This window comes from Hydra viridissima, unplaced genomic scaffold (genome assembly GCF_058129835.1).
Source record: "Hydra viridissima isolate aposymbiotic clone 2 unplaced genomic scaffold, HvirCarnegie_v1 scaffold_5, whole genome shotgun sequence".
Classification (NCBI taxonomy): Eukaryota; Metazoa; Cnidaria; class Hydrozoa; order Anthoathecata; family Hydridae; genus Hydra; species Hydra viridissima.
This window is the reverse complement of record NW_028324304.1, coordinates 13,886,265-13,905,176: the sequence shown is the minus strand read 5'-3', so window position 1 is coordinate 13,905,176 and position 18,912 is coordinate 13,886,265. Positions and strand designations below refer to the sequence as shown.

The 18,912-nt window shown below is 28.7% G+C and overlaps 4 protein-coding genes across 7 annotated transcripts; 2 read left to right on the top strand and 2 right to left on the bottom strand.

Annotated features, from left to right (window-relative positions):
• Nucleotides 1-5,552: 5,552 nt before the first annotated feature.
• LOC145192329 (uncharacterized) lies at nucleotides 5,553-10,721 on the bottom strand. The gene is made up of 3 exons (XM_090088488.1): nucleotides 10,677-10,721; nucleotides 8,698-8,785; nucleotides 5,553-8,283 (listed from the first exon to the last, which is right to left on the bottom strand). The coding sequence occupies exon 3, from the start codon at nucleotides 7,651-7,653 to the stop codon at nucleotides 5,590-5,592; it is 2,064 nt and encodes a 687-aa protein (XP_089944614.1). The 5' UTR covers nucleotides 7,654-8,283; nucleotides 8,698-8,785; nucleotides 10,677-10,721; the 3' UTR covers nucleotides 5,553-5,589.
• LOC149888825 (uncharacterized) lies at nucleotides 8,815-10,710 on the bottom strand. The gene has a single exon (XM_090088489.1). It carries the CDS (start codon nucleotides 9,407-9,409, stop codon nucleotides 8,852-8,854), a length of 558 nt encoding a protein of 185 aa, XP_089944615.1. The 5' UTR covers nucleotides 9,410-10,710; the 3' UTR covers nucleotides 8,815-8,851.
• Nucleotides 10,722-14,161: 3,440 nt separating the features above from the next.
• Nucleotides 14,162-14,573, top strand: LOC145189033 (large ribosomal subunit protein mL52-like). Its single transcript, XM_080065587.2, has one exon. It carries the CDS (start codon nucleotides 14,162-14,164, stop codon nucleotides 14,498-14,500), a length of 339 nt encoding a protein of 112 aa, XP_079921713.2. The 3' UTR covers nucleotides 14,501-14,573.
• An 85-nt stretch (nucleotides 14,574-14,658) lies between these two features.
• LOC145189295 (uncharacterized) lies at nucleotides 14,659-18,890 on the top strand. 4 transcript variants are annotated; one of them, XM_090087194.1, is made up of 7 exons: nucleotides 14,659-14,985; nucleotides 15,068-15,177; nucleotides 15,328-15,357; nucleotides 17,138-17,194; nucleotides 17,577-17,605; nucleotides 18,263-18,322; nucleotides 18,518-18,890. In XM_090087194.1, the coding sequence occupies exons 1-7, from the start codon at nucleotides 14,896-14,898 to the stop codon at nucleotides 18,568-18,570; spliced, it is 429 nt and encodes a 142-aa protein (XP_089943320.1). In that variant the 5' UTR covers nucleotides 14,659-14,895; the 3' UTR covers nucleotides 18,571-18,890. The 4 variants fall into 4 exon arrangements, with proteins under 4 accessions (XP_089943320.1, XP_089943318.1, XP_089943319.1 ...); XM_090087192.1 differs by having other exon boundaries at nucleotides 17,577-17,697; XM_090087193.1 differs by lacking the exon at nucleotides 15,328-15,357 and having other exon boundaries at nucleotides 17,577-17,697.
• Nucleotides 18,891-18,912: the final 22 nt, after the last annotated feature.

Sequence of the window (18,912 nt, the reverse complement as noted above, 5' to 3'; positions counted from 1 at the left end):
GTTTCTAACTTTAAAAATTCTAATTTCCATTAAGGGAGGGGGGGGGGGTACAAGTCTACGGCTGTAAACGTTTTATCAAAATTTGTGATTTACATTCAACCATTTAAGTTTTCAGTTAAAATATTTGGTTTATGAAAAAAAAAGAACAAGATTTTTACATAATGTATGTATCTTTACTTTAAAACATTACACTATTTGATTTTGTCAATGGGCTTTCATCATTTTTATCTTTTACAATGGTGGTCAAATAATCGTATGAATGGGATTTTCCGCCATCTGAATTATTGTGAAATTTCGCACAAAGTATTTTTCCGCTATTCTGTTAAAGAATAATTTTCTCAACCTGATTATTGTAGATCTGCTGATTGTGAATTTTAAACAAAAAGTTAAAGATACTGTCAAATGAAACAATAAATGAACCGTAAATAAATGAACTTTAATGGGCGAAACACCAATTCATATTAAAACGATTGCTTGCCAGGTTCACAAAATTTGATTCATCTTAAAATACCGATACAGAAGCTTGTACTTTTTTCGTTGTATTTAATGTTATTTATTTGTTATTAGCAGAAAAACCAAACGTCAATGTTAAATCAAGGTATTGTAGTCGTTTGTAGTCTTTTGTGGTCTTTCGAGCAATTAACAACTGTTATACATCATAAATCATATGATGAAAACAGAAAAGAAACAAATTTTAAATGAAGGAAATTAAAATAAAATCACAGGAAGATATATATTTTTAAAATTCGCCATGAAATTTGTTTAATAAACTTTACTTCTAGAACTCTGCTGAAGAGTACCGACAAAGAAAAAAAAACGTTTTCGTTGCCTCTAAAATAACTGAATTTATGCAAAAGTATTTGACAGAGCTATTTTTGATATGTTTATTTACCTTTGCGCCAAAAATGAAGAAACTTGAAAAGAATGGGTGAAGTTGCTTAAAATATGTAGGATAACCAAATTTTTGACGTTGCACAGTGGAAAATGGTAGAGCAATAGCATATCATAAATGTTTTTTACTAATGTCGCTACTGTCATTATATTTCAATTTTATTTAATAGTTTAATAGTCAATCATCACTATAATGCAGGAATTTCAGATAATTTTATGTAAAAATAAAAGTTTTGATGCCCTACTGTTTATTACTTTTGCAGATGTTCATTTCAAACATGTTCGCTTCATCACTTTAAAAGTTAATTTTCTAAAAAACTTTCTAGGAATAAATATAAAGTATTATACATTTTTGAAAAGCTCATCTTATGAAGATTTTAAGTAAATCATACATTTTTACTTATATGGTTCAGTTTAGGAGTAACTATTTGAATAATATAATAGAATTTTGCAAAGAGACTCCCGAGAAAACTAAAGCCGTTGTAGATGAAATAAAGAGCCAAATAAACTTTGTGCGGCCGTCTATAATTAATAAAAATGGTAAAAGTGTACAGGTAAAACATGAGCTTTTTCTAACAATGATAGATGGAAAAGTGGCTCAGGCATAAACGGATACGCCTTCTGGATCTACATGTACAATATGTGGAGCTACTCCACGGCAAATGAACGATTTGATTAAGTGGCTTCTAGGCCTGAAAATGAAAATTCGTATCAATACGGATTGTCTACATTACATGCCTGGATTTGTTGTATGGAAATGATATTACATATTTGTTACAACCTTTCTTTCCAAACATGGGCAGCCACAAGTGAAGAAAAGAAACGGCTAAAGCAAGAGAAGAAGATCTTGGTGCAGAAACGTTTTCGTGAGGAGCTAGGATTGATCATTGACAAACCAAGACAAGTAAGTGGTAATACCAATGACGGTAATACTGCTGGAAGGTTTTTTTACAATGCAGGCTGCTCTGCTGAAATCACTGGAGTGGATGAAAATTTGATTAAGCGAATTTACATAATTCTGCAAGCTCTCTCCTCAGGTGTTATGATAAATGCTGAAAGTTTTGGTAGTTATGCCAGAATCTATGTGACCAATTATGGATGGTACTATATGCCATCTTCAGTACACAAAATCTTACTTCACGGAGAAAATATCATTAAGCATTTTGCAGTACTTCCTATCGGTTAACTTTCAGAAGATGCGCAAGAATCCCGTAATAAGGATTTTAAAAAATTTCGCCTTCATCATGCCAGAATATGTTCTCGATCAGTTACAAATGAGGATGTATTTCATACTCTTCTGTACACTTTCGATCCGTACATCACCAGCATTAGAAAACCGTATAACAAAAATGTGCAAGAACTTGATGAAGATACTCTGCAGCTTTTGAAAGTCAACGAACTGATTTCAGGAACTGAAAGTCCTTATGTTTTGTGATATAGTACCTTTAACATACCTATACATTATTTCATAAAAACAACTATTTAAGAATTGTTATTTAGAAACTGTTTTAAATATTTCTATAATTAGTAGGTAAGCATTTTATGTATTTTTCGTCGTTTCTAATAACTTTAAGGTATTTTCACACATTTGTAAAGTATTATGTTAAAGTGTAAATTAACAAACTGCCAATTTTGAAGTTTTTGATTTTTATTTATCTATTTTTAATATTGTATTACAAAAAATTCTTACAAAAAGTATTTCATTAGAAGCGTCATATGCTACTTTACATTTGTGCAAATTTTCAAATCTCTATTTTTAGTAACAAAAAAGTTATCGATTTTTCATCCAAAACACACCTTTATTTTCCACTGTGCGTCGTTTTGGTTTAAGTTTTTGTTCAGGCCGTTGTTTTGGCTTTCAGTTTCATTCGGATAAAACAATGGAAATGACCTTTGTTTTCAGACAATGCAATTGTTTATGACTATATATTAACATAAAATTGTTAGGGTGAATTTCTTTAAAACTTCAATACTTTCCTCAATTAATTTTAAGTAAAATAATTGATGATTTTGTATTTCTCTGGTAATTTCCTAAGATACAAGATTGTGGACAATTGGTAGCCGAAGAATGAAGAACTTTGAAGTTTGAAAAAAGGGTTTTTAGTTGTTTTTTGGCAAAAAAAAAAAAGTTCCTCGCATGCTACAATTAGACAGTAGATGTATACTTTCTTTACTCACCATCTGATCAATATGGGCAAATTTATTTTTTATATTTTAAAAGTATTGTAATTCTGTTGCAAAATTTGCTAGAATGTTACTGAATTAATAATTTTGATAGTTGTTACAAAAATAATTGTAAATATGTGTTAATTATAAACATCTGTTAATTGTAAATGTGTTAATTGTAAATATGTGTTGGTTTTTATGACGTTTTTGAGGGAAATTGTCTGGTATAAAAGAAGGAAATTTGTAAAAAAAGGTTTTTGTTTGAAGGGAATATTATTGTCATCTCATCGATGTGTTGCGAGAAAACTGTGTACAAATGTGTTCGGAGCTTTTCTAACACCCGAATGCAAGAATCAAATTTGAAATTCTAAATTAAACTTCAAATCTGAAGTGAGGTTTCTAGATAGGTCGATACCAGTCAATTCAAAATTTAACGTGGTCTTGTTTTACAATGACAATCGGTATTAAAATTGACATACCAACCAGTTTCCGAAAATGTAATTGGCGCAAAATATTTTCTTTTGATTTGAGCTGCAGATACCAAACTGATTTTTGTGTTTTGTATAAAGAGCATGTGGAATATAGTTTTGTGGTAATTTCATAATCTTCTTCACTACCAAGTTTTTCAACTATTGCTAGGCTGAGGTTTGCTTTATATTTTCATGCGATAATTTTTTGAAACAAACGCCAGTTTTATCAAATAGCCATATAAACGAATCATATAGCCATATAACGCATCACATTTTTCTAACAAAAATTATCCTCTTTTTCTTCGAGTAGCACAGTAAATACACATATTAAATTTACTGAGATTCAAAGATACCCGGAAAATTGGATGCGAGCATAGTACTACGCGGGAAAAACCACAGATGGTCAGTATCACAAGTTTTTTTATTTATGTCCTTTTTCATTATTGATGCTTAACTGTTCTGACAATATACAAACGAAAAACCGATGTGTTGTTTAAAAATGTTTAACATTAATGACTAAAATAGTCTTCAAATACAAAGTTCCATTTTTCTTAAAAGTAGAAAATGTGAACAAACGTTGGGTTTTCCCCAGGCGCTTTATATGTCTTCACTAGGGCCAGTAGAAAATCACATTAAAAAAAAACTACAAAAAGCACAGCAACAAAATGCAATTTGTTGCAGTGCTTTTTATGGTTTTCATTTTTTTTTTTTTTTTTTTTAATGTGATTTTCTATTGGCCCTAGTCTTCAGAAACTTATGTTTTATTCAGTTGGCTCATAGAATAAAGAACAATTTGCGCTTACAATACTTCTTGGAATGACCCTTCTGACCCATCACAACTAATTCGGCGTTATAGGTTGTAGCTATATCGCAAATTATATATCTGGGCGAATTAAGATTATCTTGCGGCCCAAATTTGAACATCATATTTTTTTCCCCTGCATTTGGCTTCATAATCATTCACCATTTGTTTACTTTCTTGGTACTCTCCTCCAATATTTTAATGTAATCCCCAGTAACAAACAATGAGTACCCAGAATTATTAGCGGTACCTTAAGTTTGAAATGTATGTAAACAAGAACTAAACTACTGGCTCTATGATAACTACTGACATACCAAAAAAATGCACTCATGCTTACTTCAGCTTCGTTTACGGCGATGCAAGCAATTCTTCAAACATGTCTTCAAATGCTTAAAAGATTATTTTTTCTTTAGATTTTGCCACAATTTGAATCTTATGTCATTTAGTTGCTGATCGTGCGGGTTTTTAGTTTTCCACTCTTTTGTTAAGTTTAAATCTTGTTTATCGTACTTGGAATTACCAATTAAAATCTTAACCTTACTAAGAGATATATTGCAGATATGCCATTTATTCCTTGAATTATGCCAACGAAAATAACATTCAAAACGATATAAAAATTGTTTTTTACAATAAATGTTCCTCTTACTACTAACAAGTTTTACATAAAATTACTAACAGAAGCAGCAATCAAAAATCCTACGTTGTTAAATTTTACTGTTTTAGGGGAGAGGGGGGCACATTAGGACACTTTTTTAAAAAGATATTACAGATTTTGTACTGTTTGACAAAAAATTAAATTTTTTGCTGAAAAAGGTAATTTAGGCATTCGTTCTTCAAAAAAAAGCTAAGTCGAGCTTGTTCAAATAAATTATGGTTATTTTTTTTTCTTAAAATTGAAGCTACCTATTGTCCAAAACTACCCCACAAGAGGGGGTAGTTTAGGACAATGTTGGGGCAGTTTAGGAAATATAGTAAAAAGACAAGAAATGTTTCTTAAAGCCTAATTTTTTCGTTTAGCAGTAATTATTAACAATAACAGAATCAACAGAATTATTAGGAGTAACATAATTATAAAGATCTCAAACCATTAATGAGTTTTTTTGTATATTCAAATAAACTAAAATGAAAATGCTTTTCAATCACATATCACTCTTATTAATAAAAAGATATTAATAACAAAAACAAAGAGTGTGAATATAAAATGGATGTAGATAAACATAAAATTTTTCTTTTTGTTCGAATTGAGAGAATTCATAACATTCAACCAAGTTTAAATGTAGAAAAATCAAATTTGAATATTATACCAGAACCTCTTGAAATGCTTCCTGCATTGTTTGGTATAGGAAGTTTAGCTAAGACTTCTGCAATTGGCACCGACCACTTATTTTGTATATCAGGAAAGTAAAATATATTAAATCCTACTTTTTTATTCAACAAATTAACAACCAAAATGTTTCCATTTATTTCTTCAATTCTGCAAACAAAAGCTAACGTTGCATTGTTAACTGTTGAAGCACATTGGACTAAACAAAAATCTCCATGATTTAATGCTTCTGTTTTCAATTTTTCTGTGTATACAACAGGCTTGTCTTTAAAATTTAAACTTGTTTTATTTTGCAAACAAGAATTACTTTTATTGTGCATACAGGTAGAGCTAGAGACTGTTGCATTAATTAATTTTTTTGGGGGGTTGATATGCTTGTTAAATATTTTCTGTTTTGTAGAAGTTATTGATTCTGTTTTTGGTGGTCTTTCTGGTGTGTCTGTTAAAATTCTTGATCTTCCTTTTTTTCTGCCTCTTGATGTTTTCTTTCTTGGAGGTGCTTTTGGGTATTGTCTAATCATTTCAGGTGATAAAACTGGTGCAGATGGCTGTGACAGCTCATCAGTTGAGTTTTTATATGCATTAAGTGGCTCATTATTTGGCACAGTAGTTTCAAAAGTTTTTACTATAGAATGATCATTAACATTTAAAATTTTAAAATCTATGTAGCTTTTTTTATTATTGTCATTATTACTAGATTGATAAGAGATGTAATTAAGGCTTTGATTTGTTACCTCTGAACAGTCGAAATCTTCATTTGTGAATGCATTTCTTGAAAAAGGAAAAATACCACATTTTTTGAACCCTGCAGTAATATTATTTGGTGTAAATGAGCTATTATATGCAGGGGTTACTATACTGGCTAAATCATGAATTGTTATAGTTCTTCCTGGGTGATTTAACAACCAGTCATTTTGAGATACAGAAAGTTTTTGTTTAAAAGGACCCAATACTGAAACATCAAGAGGTTGAAGTCTATGTGTACAATGTGGTGGGAATGTAAGTAAAACAATTCCATTTTCTCTGCAAAAGTTGATTGCATTAATAGTACAATGGCTTTCGTGGTTATCTAGTAATAACAAAATCTTGTTTTCTTTATTGCACTTTGAATGGAACTTTAAATGTTTGAGCACTCGTATAAAAAGTTCTCCTGTCATCCATCCACTACTAGGGTTGTTAGCAAATCCAACACAACCATTAGGTCCTCCTGTTAGCATACGCTCTTGAAATCTTGCTCTAGGATAAATAAAAACTGGTGGTACAGTGTTTCCGACTGCATTAATAACAGCACACATAGTTACAAGCTGCCCTCTTTCAGCTGAGACGTTTTGACCAACTTGCTTTTGACCACGCTGAGCTATGACATTTGGTGCCTGCACAACAGTCATGACACTTGTTTCGTCTATGTTAAATATGCGTTCTGGAGAATATTTTGACTTACAGAGTACTTTCTCTAAGTTGAGTTGAAATTCATTCACATTTTGTTGGTTAAAACTTGTTGCTCTTGATAGACTTGTATTTTCTGGTTTGCGCAGAGAAAGCTTTTTGTGTCTTATCATAAATCCTTTCATCCATTCAATGCCAGCAATTTTATTTTGGCTCCATAGTTCAGGACATTTTTTCAAAGCATTACTATATTCATATGCTAAAATTCTAGCTTGGTAATAAGTTAAACCATAATTTATTTTTGATGATTTCAACATATAATTTTCTAACATAGCTTCTTCTGCATTAGTAAATACTTGATTCACAGAATATTTGGTTGAAAAGTTATCAATTTTCGATTTTCTATTATTTCTGAGCATTTTTATTCTGTAAGCTAACGTACTTTTAGAGAACCCAAATACACCTGCAGCTTCTCTTAACTTCATTGTTTTATCAAAAACATGTTTAACTGCAGTTTTTAAATTTTCCTCGTTTATAAATCTTTCACTTTTTTTTTTATAATTGCGCACCATTTTTAAACTTTGTATAATTTTATTTGAAGATAAGTTTGTCATGATCCGCGCAACACGTCCAAATGTGCCCCGTGAAAATCGTCCAATGCTGCCTCAACCCTGATCTCAGGAAACATTCCACAATTTTTTTGTGAAGAATTTATGTTTTATCGTTGAATTTTTTTATTTACGTCGCAGAACATATACCTTTCACAGAAAATGCAAAAAATAATTCCTTGGGTGGAGTAAATTTCTTTGTAAATCCTTACACTTAAGAATTAAAAAAATTAGAAAAAATATCAAAAACCACAAAACGTTTGTAGAAAAGCTACCTGACTGCCTTTGTGAAAGAAATCCTATGACGCTTACGTGTGAAAGTATTTTCAGTCGACGAATATATTTAACTTTGTAGAAGAGTTAGTATTTTTTGGATTATTCGCATTGTCCTAAACTACCCCTGTCCTAAACTGCCCCCCTCTCCCCTACGTTTAAATAAGCATATCATTTTTTTATTTTTATCATTTTTTTAATTTTATTTTTACTGTTGCTGTATATTAGTAATATTTTTTATTGAAAACTTTATTATTTGAACGCAATCTTTGATTTATTTCATAAATTAAATCTTTATAAAATTTTAACTACGTGATTAAAGATAAAATAACTTACAAACTTTTGGAGAACACGGGACAACCCCTAAACATAAAGACAGCAATTTTTACACCGCTTTAAATTTCATTAACTAATGTTTTTATTGCAAAATTGTCAAGCAGTTTACGCAATATCAAAATTACAATTAAAAGAGATTTTGCTCAGCATTTCGTTTTTTTTTTTTATAAAACTCGAACCACTAAAAATGTCAGAAAAATTTTCCATTTGTTTACTTTCCATCTGTACAAATTTATTTCTGATAAAAATGAAAAATTTTAAAATATTTAACTATTAACATAATATTTGAATAAATATTGTTTTAAAGAAAATATACACTGGCCCGTAAAGGCTACAACGACGTTACCATTTTCAAAGGAAAAAAGCTTGTTGTATTAAAAATACCCCTTTTAGAAAAAAATTATTCTAACTCTTACGCTATCAAGCTAACGTGATCCTTACCTCTCAAAACTAACCTTTTTCCTTAACACCGATCGATTTTAACGCTTTTTTTCCTGTTACTCAAAATCGGCCTCATTATGAAGAAATGCTGGAAATATAATTTAAAATTCAAATGTCTGCTTGAATAAAAGATTTCTTACCAAACTATTAACTTCTATTCAAATAAATCATTGGTACATTTTTTTAAACAATCCTCCGAAGACATGCTCAAACTGTTTGTTCTGTTTTTCAATCTCCATCTATAAGGAACCATCAACAGTGGTGCTGGTGAGTGTCTTAAGACATAATTACATGTTTGTCCGATAAACTCTGAGCCGATGCGCTTTTGACCGATAACTAAAAGATCAGCGCCATGTTGTTTTGCAATGTCGCAAATCATTTGGCCTGGTATTTTTTTATCATCTTTTAAAACAACTTTACACGTAACATTCCGCTTATTACAATCAGCTTGATATCTGTCTAACAAACTTTCGCTTCCTTTGATGCTTGATTCCATTGTTGTTCGCAATATTTCCCAATGGTCCAACTTTGTTGACATTAAACCGAAAGCACTGGTGTGGGGGGTCTCATGAATGTGAATAAGAACTAAGCTGTCTTCAGGTTTATGATAATTATTGATATACCAATCAAAAGCATGCTGACTTGACTCACTATCATCAATTGCGACACAATTAGTTCTGCCCGAGCATTTATCTATTCGCATTTTCGCCATATTTTATAAATATCTAAATAATCCACACACACAAAACAAGGAAAAACAACAACGAGAGAGAGAACAATAAATTATGCAACCAAGTACTTAAAGATGCAAATTTTAAAAAACATTTATTCTTGTTGGTCGACAAATTGCGTATAACTTACCAGCTACGAAACTTTTCAGAATAATAAAAAAATAGTTGTACCGCGCATTGCGGTAATTCTTGTTTTTAATTGAAAAGTGTATCTGGCCACAAAAAACGTAGATTTTATCGTATTTTTATAACAAAATATTATCGGAACCAAAAATTTACTACGCTTTTTATACAAGTTGTTTCTCAACTTTAAAAAAACCCAATATCAATAAAAGCTTAAGTAACATTTTTCTTAATTACAAGAACCTCTCAGTAAGACCTAATTACTACTAAATCGCTTAACAATTATTAATAACAATTATTACTAATAATTATTATTAATGTCTGAGGTATGCGAAGTGGTTGGTTGTTGAATTTTTTTGAATTACAGTTTGCTGTAAATTTATTTTGCGGTTTTTTTTTTTTTTTTATTACAAAACAAATTTTCTTCAGGATTCATATTTGAGAATTTTTAGTCATAAAACTTATAAGGTGACTTTCGATTTAAAATCTAGAGGTCACTTGATTTTAAAAAATAATACGCTTTCAAAATTTAACAATAGAACGTAACCAGTACGCGTGCGAAAAATCACGAATAATTAAATGACCAGTTATAGCTTACGAACAACCAACAAGTTTCCCACTCAATTTGTAGGTTGTTTGTCAACAAAAATTTAACTTATAGTATAAATGTGTTAATTTTATTGTGAGGTTTACAATCTTACTCAAACTTTTTTTTCAAGCGCCGTTTTTTTTGTTTTTAATTTCAATTTTTGATATAAACTTTTGTTTCTAATTTTATTTTTAACACATTTTTGTTTCTAGTTTTCTTTTTAATATAATTTGATTTAATTTTAAATTTATCTTTTTAAAAATGATTTAAAGGTTAATATTGGTCATTTAATTTGAATAAAAAGTAAATTTCAGTAAAAATAGCTTAAATCAGAAACCCTTCCCTAATTTAAATAAAAAATATCATACAGTTTCAGCATTTCAATATGTTTCACCACGTCTCATTTTACATTTGAGTCTTTTTATAGCTATACGCGAAACATTTCTATCAACTTCGTTTTCATGTGACGATAAGAACAAAATATATTTATTGATCTCGTTTTTACGTGACGATATGAACAAAAAATATTTATTAACCTCGTTTTTGTGACGACGAGAAAAATGCTTTCCATTAAGTTCGTTTTTATGTGACGAAAATTTTTAAAAAACTATACAGAAATGCATGGTTTGAAGCATTAAAGTCGGCATATTAGATATCTGCGTATAATGAATTTCTTTTCGAATAACCCTCAATTTGTGAGAATGTGTGCGTGTGTGTGCGTGTGTGTGCGTGCGTGCGTGCGTGTAGTGTGTGTGTGTAGTGTGTGTGTGTGTGTAGTGTGTGTGTGTGTGTGTGTGTGTGTGTGTGTGTGTGTGTGTGTGTGTGTGTGTGTGTGTGTGTGTGTGTGTGTGTGTGTGTGTGTGTGTGTGTGTGTGTGTGTGTGTGTGTGGTGTGTGTGTGTGTGTGTGGGTGGGTGGATGTGGTTCATGTATGGTAAACTCTTTGACTTCTAACACTTTAGACCTACATGAATATATGAGTGATATATAATTATGAATGGTAATGAGACTTACCGCTACTTTTTAACATCTTTTATAAAAGTTACTAAATATTTCCAAATATTTAACTTAAGTATACTCTTTTAAAACTTTATAAATACAAATAATAACATGCCATCAAAAATCAGGCAAAAAATATTACCATCTTTGGAGCTTATAACCAAAGTGTATATTTATTAGGGGTGGGAGTTAAGATTAGTTTAAGTTTAACTAATATTAGCCGACTAACTTTTTAGTCTAACTAAAATTAGTCGACTAACTTTTTAGTCTTACTAAAATTAGTCGACTAACTTTTTAGTCTAACTAAAATTAGTCGACTAACTTTTTAGTCCAACTAAAATTAGTTGCCTAAAAAAAGATTTAGTGCTAAAAAAAAACTGAACAACCTGTACCATGAAAATTTATGAACATTATACGAATTATGACAAATAAATCAATTTAAAGACATTCATCAAAATTTATTACTTTTAAGAAATTTAAAATACATAATATAATTTGTGACAATTAGGTAATAAAAATGTTTTGTTTGTACCTAGTATTACCCCAAATTTTCTTTTATTGAATTAAATAAAAATTGGTTTGTTAGCAGAACAACTCCGTCAATAACAGCTGATATTTATACCGTAAACATAATTAGTTATTAGCATTTTAATAATAATTTTAAAAAGAAAAACAAAATTGAGAGTTGAACAAGATATATATTCAATTATACAATATAGAAATAATAAAAAACATTAATTGCCTAACCGTTGCAATCTTATTATTGTCACTGTAAATATCTGCGTTTTTATGAGTGTAGAACGAAATGAACTAGGTATTATCACCTCAAAAAATCATTGTAGGTATTATATAAAGGAAATCCGAAAATGCTTCTGCATATAACACACCTTTCAAAAACATGGTACCATTTTTTTTTTTTTTTTTTTTTATAAATTGATTTCACATGTTTTATATTTTATAATTCACTTTAATTAGAAATTGAAAAAATCCAGATCTGAACTGCTTTTAATTGAAATTTAAAACAAGTACTTAACAATAATGAGGGACTAATTAGATAAGTTTTATTACAATACCAAGTGTATATGTAGCAAACTTTTCTCCAAAAACCTGAAAAACTCTGAAAATCGAACCTTGATACAGATGCCCTACAGATAAAAATTGTAACTTACAGCAATTTGTAATTAAAAATATGGCGCTCAAACCACTTCACAACCAATGCATAACAAGATTTAAAAAAAGTATTTTTTGGGTAACAGTAACATATTTTGGGTAACAGTAATATATTTTTCGCAAATTAAAAATTTAGTCGACTAATTTTATTTAGACTAAAAAGTTAGTCGACTAAATTTAGTTACGATTTTGTTAGTTATGTTAGTTAAAATTTTAAGTTTGGGTCACAACACTATCTTTAACTTGCGTATAACAGCTGTAGGAAAGAGTGTTATGCCACAGTTTCGAATTTAGGAACTTCTTGATTACACCATACTTTGAACTTGATCAGGTTAAAGCAAAGATTCTATCCAAATTCTTCTTAATAACTTTCTAAAAACTCTCTTTTACTTCTCTTTAAAACTTCGTCTTCTTCCTTCTATCCGATTCCCTCTTCTCCTCTCCGCTGTGAAACTCTATTTTTTAAGCTTTTTATAGTTTTTGGTTGGTTTTGGTTGCGATACCTATTCATCATTTATTAATATGGCCGGTTGATGAGTATTCCTGTTTACGTCTCTTCCCGTTTATTTTTTTAACTTTTTTTTCTTTCCGTTTTATCCTTTACGAGTCTTCGTGTTACATCTTTTTCTCGTTGTTTTTTGTTTAACTTTTCTTCTTTCCATTTTATCATTTACTTTTGTGACTGGTTGATGAATCATTGTGTGTACGTCTTCTCTGGTCATTGTTATTGACTTTTCTTTTTTCACTTTATCATTTATTTAAATGGCAGATTGAATAAATCTCCGTGTGCAAGTCTTTTCATAGTTGTTGTTTTTACTTAATTCTTTTTGCTTTATCATTTATTTATATGAAGGGTTGACGAGTCATCTTGCGAAGAACGAGATTTCAAAAGCCTGGTGCCCTGAATCATGCACTTTTAAAACTATACTTAAACTTACTGCTCGTAAATTAAATGGAATTAAGAGGTTTAAAAGATTTTTTGACTGCTTTTACAACAACTTATGGTTTACTAGTAGAATCGTCACAAATACTCCGACAAATGACATACTGCTCATCAGCAATTGCCTGAATGTAATAACCAAGCATTGCAGACGGCTGGCTTTAGGATGATGACACGGCATTTGTGATAAATCAGCCTGAAATCAGCAACTCTTGCTTAGTTTTTACCACATCGATCCTTAAGTGAGAAAACACAAAAATAGTGATTTCAGCCTGTTTAAGGAGAACGTTTATTGAAATCATTGCCTCAGAGTTTGGCAGAATTAACCATATCTCGCACTTTCTTTCACGCTACAAACCTTTTTTCAACGGGTAATGTTTTTTTTTTTATAATTAAATTGAAAATAATTGATATCTGTTTGACTTTGAATAACCAATTAGTTTAAAGAAAAGTTGAGTTGAATATCGAAGTTAAGACCGTTTTTGTAAACTCAAGTTAAACGCCGAAGACAATTTCTACAACTTATTCGTGATTATTTCACACTAAAACACCAAAGCTTGCGGATAAAAGAGTCAATTTTTTAATCATTTTAATACTCCATTTAAATAACTATAGGAATATAGCAATGATTTGAATTATCATAATTCACTCAATGTTTTTTTTTTTTTTTAAATATTATTCTAGATATTTGTACTATGTGTCATTCTACCCTTTATTTTCATTAACAAACGAATGTTACATTATGTTATCTATTGGTTTTTTTTTTTTACTTATCTAAGAACTATAAAGTTGAATGTTTATATCGTTATTTTCTTAATATATAAAATATTTTTATAGCCCAGCTGTAGGATTAAATTATAATGCTTTACTAATTTGGTATCAACAGCTTAGTAATATCCTTCCTGGCACTATCATGTTTCAAATAAGAAAAAGAATCAGTTTTGGAATTTTATCTAAAATCAGGTATCATATTAGTAAACAAGAGTTTTTATCAACATCAATTCCAAGTAGTGCTGGTTCAAAGTTTAGAAGAAAAATTGGTAAAGCAATTGATGGAAGTGCATTTGGACCTTTAACAGATCTACCAGATTGGACATATGTAAACAAAAATGAACCACCTGTTGTAACAAAACAGCAAAAGTTGCGTCAAATGCAACAAGTTGCTATAGCTACAAGAATTAGTAAGCTTTTAGAAGAAATTGACATGCAAAAAAATAGAAGTTTGGGTCAAGACTTCAATAAAGATAAATAAAGTTAAAAATCATATGTAATATGTTTTTTCTTACCAAAAATTTCTCGGAAGTTATGTCTTTTTATATACAATATGTGCATGTGTTTTTTTTTATGAAGTACTAGTTAAAGTGTACAAAGTATTTGGAAAATCAAGCTGTATACAAGATTACATTACTTATATTTATACAAGTCATTAATATAATTGGTTTGGGTGTTAAATTTAATTAAATTGAATTTCTCCTGTGAAGTTCACCAAGTGAATCAGTGATTTTTATTTTCATTTAAATATAGCTTACATAGATATACAAACTAACACTTTTGAGAAATAAATAACACATATAGCTATAAATAGTACATTTAGAAAATGATACAACTATGTTTATATTATGATTTAGTAATGCATGTTAATGTAATATGGTTTTGGCATTCATAGTACATACACTGCCTTTAAATGGAGTATCAAAGCTGAAATACTGGGAAGCATATGCACCCTTAGCTGAAAATGTGTGATTTTTAAATATTCTCTATTTTTATTTTATTAAAAGTCATTTTGTATATTGTCAATTAATATCTTTTTCTGGTATAGATAGATGAAAGTTGTCGAAAAGTGGAATATGAAAATATTATTTCTGTTGTCAATCGAGTAAACTCAGAATATGGGTTTCGTAGAGAAGTTGCACAAAACAAAGAGTTGATGTAATTTTTGCTTTTTATTTTGTGGATTATTTTTTACAAATTAAATTTTTAAGTTTGTTTCTTTTGTTGTTAATTATAAAAGTAAAAAAAACTTACTGTTTTTTTTTTTGTTTTTTTGTTATATGTAAATAACTAAATTTAATAATATAGAGATCAAGGCTCAGAAACTGGAATTTACCGGTAAGCATTAAAAAAACTTTGTTATAGCATTTTTTGAACTCTAAATTTATGTTTTACTATTTTTACATAAGTATATATATATATATATATATATATATATATATATATATATATATATATATATATATATATATATATATATATATATATATATATATATATATATATAACAGTTGTCCATTCAAATTTTAATCTCTGAGTCTTTTCTGAGCCTAAATAGTTTATGGACCTACAAACAGAATAACCTTGGCCAGTATTTCAAATACTTAACCATTCAATTCTTTAATTTTCCCTTCTATTGCAATTCTGACCAGTATTCTAGAAAAACTATTTTTCAATTGATTTGTTTCTTGAAAAATTCTGCATCCAGAATTATTACACAACTTTGATTGCTCAGTTTCTTTTTCTTTGCACTTGCTCCTTTTCTAACCACATACTCATCTTTTTAATTAGTAATTGATATTTTTTAAGTTAATACTTTGAAAAAATTAGAAAAAGAAATTTTAATTTAGAAGTTCTTATAATTAGAGCCTAAATCCCACATTTATTCACATAGAAAGTTGAGCAATAGAAAACATGAGCTTAAGTGTACTTGTATTAATTACTGGGTTTTTTTTTGTAATGATGAGTTTTTGTTTTATAAGGATGGCCAAAATGTACCAAACATTACTTCAAAACAGAACATCTGATTTCTAAGTAATTCTATAGGAATTTTATAGGCTATACAATTTTTTTCTTTGCAATATTTATAGACCAGATGTTTAGTTTTGTTTCAAAAAAAGCATTTTGTTTACCCTTGCAACATATTAATTAATATTCAGGTGTTGATTTAAAAAAAAAAAAATTAAATTTTTAGATTTACATACTATACTTAGATTTTACAGATAAATATTGTTTATATTTTACATTACCTTAAAAAAAGAAAAACTAAACTATATTTCTTTGAAAAGGTCTTTTTCATATGTAGCTTTGCCCTCTTAATAATCAAACAACTGGTTATTTTTAAGAATAAAATTGCTTTTTTGTTTCAGTTCTACAATATTTTTGCAGAAAAACCATTTGCATAAAATTTTTTTCCTGTGAATGACTTGCAGATGATTTGCATTCAAAGGAATCATGTTCAATTATTAATTATATTATTAAACCTTCTGCATGATGGCTAGCATGATCTGAGTAGCCATCAAAAATATAAGCTTATGAAAATTGCATAAAACGTTCATCACAGTTACTCCATGACCTTTTTTGTTTGATGTTGTTTTAGACTTATCCATTTCTCATCTCCTGTTATCATATATTTTTAAAATGGATAATTTTCTTTATGTTTAAAAAGTCTAGTCTAGGTGTTAATGGAGATTTATAAAATTTTAATTATGTAAAAATTTTTAAAACAATTTTACACTTTTTTCAAAAAAAGTAATGTTCTCAGGATTAAATTATCAGCATGTTTTTAGACAAATTGCATGAAATGGTTTTGCATCATATGAAGTCTATAACTTCAAATGTAAATTTAACTTTTTAAAATAAATTTTTTGAATGTCTTTTCAAGTAATTGTTTACATTCAAGTAAATAATAGGCTAATTTATATATTAGAGCAGCATGTATCTCTATTATGTGGTTTTATAGTTTGTAGATTTGCAGTTAGTAATATACAATGTAGCTTAAAGTGCAACTGCTATTTTTCTTTACTGAGTTTCTCTCTAATTTTATTCAGACTAAATATAGTATTCAACTGGTCCAACTCAAGACAGTCTATGTATTACATTATTTTATTTTATCTAGGCTAAAGCACTCATTGATACCTAATGCCCATAGTGTTTTATGGAAGTCATCAAATGGGTCAGATATTTAAAATTTCTTTTTAGCACTTTAGTTACCTGTCCTTTTAATATCATTTTAAGTCTTAATTTAGCATTTTATGATTAGTTGATGTTACTCATGAATAAACTTTGAGAATTCTTTCATAAAATCATGAACAACATTATGACAACTCTAGAATTATAATCTTTTCTATTGACAAAATTCTGTTTGTTAGTAGAGAAGTTTTAAAGATAGTTCTGATCTTGATACAGTTTTTGTCTCTAAGACTTAAGCTCTTAAGATTAACATTTCTCAAAGTCTTAAATTAAAGTTAATTTTGCTTATGTATGTAAACTTAAGGCTCATTAATTGTTAAAGTACAATCACCCAATTTTGTACTAAATATTTATTATTGATTTAGGTGTGCTTTTGTATTTGTTATGGTAGCAGGTGAAAACATTACATCAGCAGTAGATATATTAGGTTTAGTTGTCAAATATGCAATAAGTATTTTCAATATGACAGAAAATCAAGACAGTCAGGTAACATTTGTGTCAGTGCTGATACATTTTAAATTTTCAAATATTTTGAAAAAAGAATGAAAATACAGGGTACAGAAAAAGTTCTCATGCTAAAGTATAAACAGCATAACTAATATTAGGTTATTATAATTTAATTTCTACAAGATAATGCTAAAAAATGCTAAAAGAGTATAAAAGAATACAAAAGAATACAAAAGAATTTAAAATTATTCTTTTGTACTGGAAAGTTTTCTGCAATCTGTATAATATATCTATTAGAGTACTTATAGAGAGTGTGTGTAAAATGTGCTTAGGGTTAAATTTGAAAATTGAGCTTTAACTATATGTTAACTTGGAGATTTGTTCGCTGAGATGAAATCAAAGCCAAAAAATGTGTGAGTGTGCCATTTATTTTTGCTATTCAGCAATTTGAATAAGTAGGCTTAAAAAACTTTTTTTCAAAAAGAACTTACATTTATTACATAAGGTTGAGTTTTGATACTTAAATTTTATTTGGTTTCAAAGGTCTTAAGTGAAAGATAAATGTTTAGAATTGCTATCTATATTAAATATTTCTTTCTTTTAGTTATTAGTATATCCAGAAAAAATGGTGGCTCTTCTGCATGTATTCTTACCAGCTGGCCAAGTGAGTTTATTTAATCCGCATTTTGATACAAATCTGTTGCAATTAAAAACTGCCGGAAAGCACATTTGTAACATGTCTTTATAAAAAATATAAGTAAAATTAAAACTAGGAAAATTAAAATAAATTTCAAAAAAATGCCTGTTTTTTAAAAATCATTATTTTTTAAATTAAACTCAGGCCTTGTTTTCATTTTAGCTGCTCTTCTTGAATCATCGTCTTATAAAACAGATGGAGAAAGATTTAAATAAAATTTTATTTGATAAAAAATGAAAATTATTGTGAAGTTTATCATACTTCAGAATGAAATACATTTGAGATTTGAGTATTGGTATATAAAAATGATTTGTCTACCAACTTTCAATTAGAGTTCTTAATGGTGGAGATATTGAGCCTGTTATGGCTTTTTAGGTTGATTATTTTTTACCATTTTTATAGTTTACACAATTTGTAAAATCTGTTTAATAAATAGATTTTATTTTATGTATTATCTCCTGAACATAAAAATAGTTTGTTATTTATATTTTTAAGTAACTATTTTGTAAAAAAATATTTTTGATCTTTTTTAAAATTTAGTAGTTAATATATCCTCC

Coding starts and splice junctions, on each gene's coding strand:
- LOC145192329 (XM_090088488.1), bottom strand. CDS start 7,653: ATGACAAACTTATCTTCAAATAAAATTATACAAAGTTTAAAAATGGTG.
- LOC149888825 (XM_090088489.1), bottom strand. CDS start 9,409: ATGGCGAAAATGCGAATAGATAAATGCTCGGGCAGAACTAATTGTGTC.
- LOC145189033 (XM_080065587.2), top strand. CDS start 14,162: ATGTTTCAAATAAGAAAAAGAATCAGTTTTGGAATTTTATCTAAAATC.
- LOC145189295 (XM_090087192.1), top strand. CDS start 14,896: ATGGTTTTGGCATTCATAGTACATACACTGCCTTTAAATGGAGTATCA. Junction 17,195..17,576: donor TTATGGAAGTCATCAAATGG/GTCAGATATTTA, acceptor TTATTGATTTAG/GTGTGCTTTTGTATTTGTTA. Junction 18,323..18,517: donor TATTCTTACCAGCTGGCCAA/GTGAGTTTATTT, acceptor TTTTCATTTTAG/CTGCTCTTCTTGAATCATCG.